The following is a 6,131-nucleotide window of genomic DNA, read 5'->3' on the forward strand; positions in this document are numbered from 1 at the left end:
CCTCGCTCCCTCTCCGCCTCATTTGCCGCCATCCTTGCCTCATCCGCTCGTGTGTGCGCTTCCTCCTCCAGCCCTTCCGCCGCCGCAGCGTCTCTCTCCGCTCCCATCACTTTCTGACATTGATAACCCTCTTGAATATTAAAAAACGTGAGTCCGTACAAAGGCGAAACAACAAACGCACTGACGCACTCCTAACATCATAATATGATGAAATGAGAGCGTGCGGTCTGTCAGAAGGAGACCCCCTCGGACAGGGTGTTCACACATCCATGACTGAAATAATTAATAAGTAATCATTAACGGGCTTATGAATATGAGATGCGGCCAGTATGGGCACATGGGACCATGTCTTTCATCATGCTTTCAGTGTAAATGCATTTATATTGAACTTTCATGTGTTTTCATCTGTTAATATTCCTCATTCCTTTTTTATACCTGAAGCCTTCACATGGAGAGACACTGATATCTGCTCCCACGTCCCTCTGCTCCTTCAGGTTTATGAGTTATGATGATGCACTAAAATGGCTTTAATCAAATGTCTGGACACTCTGTATTGCTTTCATGAATATGTCTGTGTTGCCGTCTCTGTTATTAACATGGCAGCGATGCACAGAGCGCTCACCGGGGGACGGCCGAATGTCTGGTGGATTTCTTTTTAATAGATTTTTTCGTGAGATATGTTTGTACAGAAAAAAAAAACACAGCCATATTTAAAAGGTATCGCCTTCTGGAACTGGTCCTGGACCAGATCTAAGAAGCAGAGCCAACATTATCGTACCACACATACTCGGGTAACAACAATTATGTGTCTATTAAAAAGCCTTGGCACATTTTCACAGTTTATAATTTTACATATTGGGAAATATGGTTGTTTGAGATAGATGGGGAAAAAAATGATGCTACTTCACGTCTGCACAATAAATATGAAGCGACTGTGAGCCGTCACTTAGCTTCGCCAAAGGACTGGAAACAGGTAGCCTAAACAAAATCCAAAAACCAGCATCTCTAAAACTATCCAATTTCCATGTACTGTATATATTTGTTTCATTTGATTCCTACAAAAATCAAAGTTTAGTGTAATTGGGAGTTATGCACACAAACAGGTTTGCGCTGGATGCCCAGCTGGTTGCAGAAATAGTCTGGCACATATCCCGTGTTCATGTCATACTGAGGGTACCGCAATTATGAGTTTCCATTGTAAAGATGTTCACATCAACAATCGTGCCAAAAAATATGGGGGTGGGGGGGGGGGACATTTTTGATTAGTGCTGGATCAAGAAAATATCACAGAAAATCCGAAAAGAAAAGCTCCGCACGCGTCCGTTAAAGGATTTTTTTAATGTTCTGCCGTGGTGACATTTCGAGCGCAAGGCTCTGTCAGATTTGCAGATGTTCTCCTTTCAAAGAAGTCGACATTCATGTCGTAGTAATGACTGACAATATCTGATGGCAGGCCTCATGTCAGCCGAAGTCCATCATTAAGTGCCGTCCCCACAACCCCAGATTTAACGCACATCCTGTTATTTTGCACAATTTCCATGACAGTAAAGAAAAACTGTGAATTCACAGACGTCTGTTACTTTCGCGAAAGCGTTTCGCTACTTGTAACCATGGCAATATTTTCCATCTCTACCATTTCATCCAATATGATGGTTTACTGGTAAAAGCTTCAGAGGTGCTGGTTGGTAGATTTTATAACTTTTGAATGGACAGAGCTGGGATGGCTGTTATCCACTAGTTCCTGTCTTTGTGCTAAGTTGAGCTATCTGCTGTCTACAGATTCATATTCAGTGTACAGACCTGAGAGTTTTGTCGGTCCACTCATCTAACTTCGTGGTTCCGGTGAAATCAGTTGGTCGAATACCCGTTAAGCTCACAGTGCACGTGTTGCTCTCTTGTCTTTGTCGTGTTCAGTGAGCTGCCACACTCTCCTCGCTCCCTGGCGGCCCGTCTCAACGACTCCGACTCCCGCTCCGTCCACCTGTCCTGGCTCCGCCCCTTCGATGGGAACTCCCCCCTTCTGTACTACCTGCTGGAGCTATCGGAGAACAGTACGTGTGTGTGTGTGTGTGTGTGTGTGTGTGTGTGTGTGTGTGTGTGTGTGTGTGTGTGTGTGTGTGTGTGTGTGTGTGTGTGTGTGTGTGTGTTTTCCCGAGCGTTGTTAAAGTCCCTGAGCGGCAAACAGCTGCACACTTGCTGTCTACCAGGCACTGGCACACGCTCATTTACAAGAGGCAGACATATGGAGAATGGTGTTGCTGTGTAAATGCTCATCCTGGTTCGCTATAAATAAACTCTTATTTTCCCGTCCCTCCCTCCCTCACTCCCTCCGTCTCTCACTCTCTGCACCACAGATGTTTTAACAGCAGGCTGGCTCTCTGTCAGAAGAGAACCAGAGGTGGGGAGAGAACGATGAGAGAGGGACTGGGGAGGATAGAGTGACAGGGGAACCAGACTGTCTCCTGCTGTAAGCTGAAGGGACGGACGCTCTGGTCCGACATTACATGCAGAGCCAAGCACTCGGCGCACGACTGTAGGAGCTGGACTGATGCACAACTCTGATATTTTGCAGCACTTTAGTCAGTCAACCTTCAGTCTGATAACTGTAGGAGGGACGAAAAAGGAATGTGACTTCAAAAATAAAGAAACAAAAATGTCTGCATTATGTTGAGAGAAATGTGGCGAGGGACACGAGCAGGGAGAGATGGAGATGCAAGATGAGGAACGCTGAGAGCCTAAACGTCGATTTCAGTGAATACTGACCACAGACTTTGAGAAATGTGCACACTGATTACATGTTTTGTGTGTATGTGTGGGTGTGTGTGTGTGTGTGTGTGTGTGTGTGTGGGTGTGGGTGTGTGTGGGTGTGTGTGTGTGTGTGTGTGTGGGTGCGTGTGTACATTTTTTCGAGAAAATGGGCCACTATAAATGCTGTACGGGCTCTAATACTCTCAGTGGGTTCCACCTAAAATCAGGGGGTGGTTTGTGAAGAAAGCAGGAGGGGGGATGACTCGATCTTGTGTCATCTTCCGCCATCGGCATGGGAGGCGGACTGTTCACGTTACGGCGCTTTACTCCGTTTAAAAATGTCTGTTTGAGGTCTTTAACGTGGTCTGTTGGTGAAGTAGCATTGATCACCTTCAGCAGAGGTGGGGATATGAAGGCCAGCAGGGGGGAAATACCACGCCTCTTTCCTTTTCCACCCTCCTGCCTTGCCTCTTTTATCTCTACGTCCCCTCCCTTTACATTTGATTCATTGGACCTGAGTGTCCCTTGTTCGTCCGGCCTCAGCCAGATTGTTATCGGCCTCTAATCTCTGTTTCTCCCGTCTAGACTCGCCGTGGAAGGTTTACCTATCAGAGGTCGATCCGGCGGTGACCGAGGAGTCAGTGGGCGGGCTCACACCTGCCAGGACCTATCAGTTCAGACTCTGTGCCGTCAATCAAGTGGGCAGGGGTCAGTACAGCGCCGAGACCCAGAGGTAAGAGAAGGATAAGCACATTTCAGTCATTGTCACGCGCCAAGGACACATACGCATCACTGCCGGTTTTCTTTTAAACACATACTTTAACCAGACCACACAACTATTTCACTGATGCTTTATGAAGAAGCATGAAACTCTATTTTTTTTCTTTTGTAGAACATGTTATGATTTGTGTGAATAGGGTTTTATTTACCCCGTTCCATCTCTACATAATAGACTCGGTCACACCGTCTTACACAAACTGGGAATGAATAAACCAAAACCTCTCTACAGTCAAAAGGCACAGTGTATGCACCCTCACACACACACACACACACACTCTAATTTGTGTGTGTTTGTGTGAGGGGAGGGGGGGGGGCGCGGGGGGTTTATAGGAATATGGGATTGGGATTCAGAATCTGAATAAAAATAGGGATGGATTCTAACAAGGCGAGGGTGAAGGGTGCAGTCCTTTTTGTTTAGAATCCCTTTCCTTTGCAATGAGCAATTTATATTCACCACTGCCATGCTGTACTGTCGTTGTGTGTGTGTGTGTGTGTGTGTGTGTGTGTGTTTGTGTGTATTTCTGTGCCCCCTCTCCTTCCATTACTGAGCTAAGCAGCAAAAATGATGAAATTAATGGTTTTGCGTGTCTGTGTGTGTGTGTGTGTGTGTGTGTGTGTGTGTGTGTGTGATTTGGCCTGCAAAGTAAATAAATCGCCGTGCAGATGTTTTATGTTTGCGCGTGTGCATGTGTTTTGCATGTTTATCCCGAGAGAAAAACACTAATGGGGGTAATTATGATGCCTCAGCGTTGATGGAACTGGAGTGATGGTGGGTTGGCTGAGGTGTGGCAGGAGCTTTGTCAAGACGACACGCATACGCCAACTCTCTGACACGTGCACAATACGACAGACGTGACGATGCATTATAAAGTAGACGCACACACACACACACACACACACACACACACACACATGAACATGGTTTTGTCTGGCTGAAGAGATTGACCATAGTCAGATGCCAGTTGCAGCTCTGCCAAATAGACTCTCAGCAGCAACAGCAGCAGCTGTAGACGCCGCAATCACACACCTTCCGTTTCCTTCTCCTCGGCCTCTAGTTATTCTCTTCTCCCTCTTCTCTCCTCTGTTCTCCTTTTATTCAAAAGTGGCTGAATGCTTCTTTTTTTCCGTCATTATTCTCCCTCTACATGCACCAGTGTATTGTTTGTGTCCAGCAGCCGTTCTGCTTCCTGGTCTATTGTCCAAGGTTGGTTGTTAGGGGCCCTGGAGAGTAGATTGGATTGATCCTCTTCAAATGAATGACTGGCAGCCGGACAAGTCATCACCGGTCAGTGTATCACACCAGATGGACACCTCTCCGCTTCGGCGTTTGTTTTTCGCGCATAACTGCGTGCACTTTGCTCCCGCGTCCGCTGGACGTTCGCCCGGACGAGACGCGCGCACATGATTGGTTGCAGATGCCAGGGCGCGGGCTGCAGCCGAAAAAACACGGGGAGCGTGAGGCAGAGTTAAATGTCCTGCAGAAGCTCGGGCTGCCAAATGGGAAGGATGACACGATACGGTGTGAAGAAGAACCGTGTAATATTGATGACAAAAAGCCCTTATTAAAGTTTGAACATCCAGCTGCCTCCGCACGCTCCCACTTTGTTCTTGTCCCGACAAGGATTTTTAACATAACAGCATTAATTCATGCAGTTTCTTTCCTTGTTCCCGTTGCCCCTTTCCCATCGCCCGGGCCTCTCTGATCACAGTGGGACTACTGTATGTTGCAGGGAAAAGTGCAATCCTCAGATGCGGGCGTCCGGAAGATCATGACTGCATGTGATCAGAGATGAAAAAACATTACTTCTAAATGCAGACACTCTTTCTACGAATCCAGTCACACCATCTGGAGTGTCACACGTGCAGGGATTTGCTCATGCGTGCCTCCACAACTATTAGCATCTTTCGGGAGGAAGCATTAACAGAGGAAAGACACTCAAATGCCTTAAACTCCGATTATCATCGCAACTTTAAACGCATCAGTCTCCGCTCTCTGTGCTTTTTCCCCGTGAGTTTTATTCCAGCTGCTCAGTCAGAACCAGAGCACATAAAAAATGTCTTAACTCTGGGCGTGAGATGACGTGCTGCACTTTGCAGGAGGCCTGCCCCGCGCTTTCCAACATCTAAACTGCAAATCTGCACCGCTGTCATAGCGTAGTGAGGGATTTATTTACTCTATAGGGCAGAAACATCGAGAAGTAAAGTCATCTTTAAACATTTTGAACAAGAAGAATTCTTTCCTAGGCTTTTACTTCTGCATATACCTGGGCAGATCCCACACACACCAACAGAGTTAGCAGGAGATTCACTTTCATATGAAATATAAATCTGACTCAACTCATTGGTGCATGTTTTAAATAAGATACATAGCTGTGATTTGTACTGTTGGTAGGGCTGTAGAGAAATGGAAACACAAGTTCATACACAAAGTTTCCCAATTCTGGTAACTATTGGTCCAACCACTACACTTATATCTTATACAGCATTAATAATGATGTACTATACACTTAATCCTATTTTTTTAAAAAGCAGAACAATTGCTCAAGTAGTTAATCTGCACTCTTAGATACAGTAACCAAGTGTTTTCTGTTTGAGCAGCAAAA

General features: G+C 46.1%; 1 protein-coding gene across 2 annotated transcripts in view; it reads left to right on the forward strand.

Annotated features, from left to right (window-relative positions):
- LOC118312688 (protein sidekick-1-like) overlaps positions 1 to 6,131 on the forward strand; it is a 224,814-nt gene that overhangs the window by 157,565 nt on the left and 61,118 nt on the right. For both annotated transcript variants that reach the window (XM_035637508.2, XM_035637509.2), the window contains 2 exons: positions 1,915 to 2,051; positions 3,334 to 3,481. In XM_035637508.2, the coding sequence (XP_035493401.2) occupies positions 1,915 to 2,051; positions 3,334 to 3,481 (285 nt within the window). The remainder of the gene's footprint in view (positions 1 to 1,914; positions 2,052 to 3,333; positions 3,482 to 6,131) is intronic.

Source organism: Scophthalmus maximus, chromosome 8 (genome assembly GCF_022379125.1).
Source record: "Scophthalmus maximus strain ysfricsl-2021 chromosome 8, ASM2237912v1, whole genome shotgun sequence".
NCBI lineage: Eukaryota > Metazoa > Chordata > Actinopteri > Pleuronectiformes > Scophthalmidae > Scophthalmus > Scophthalmus maximus.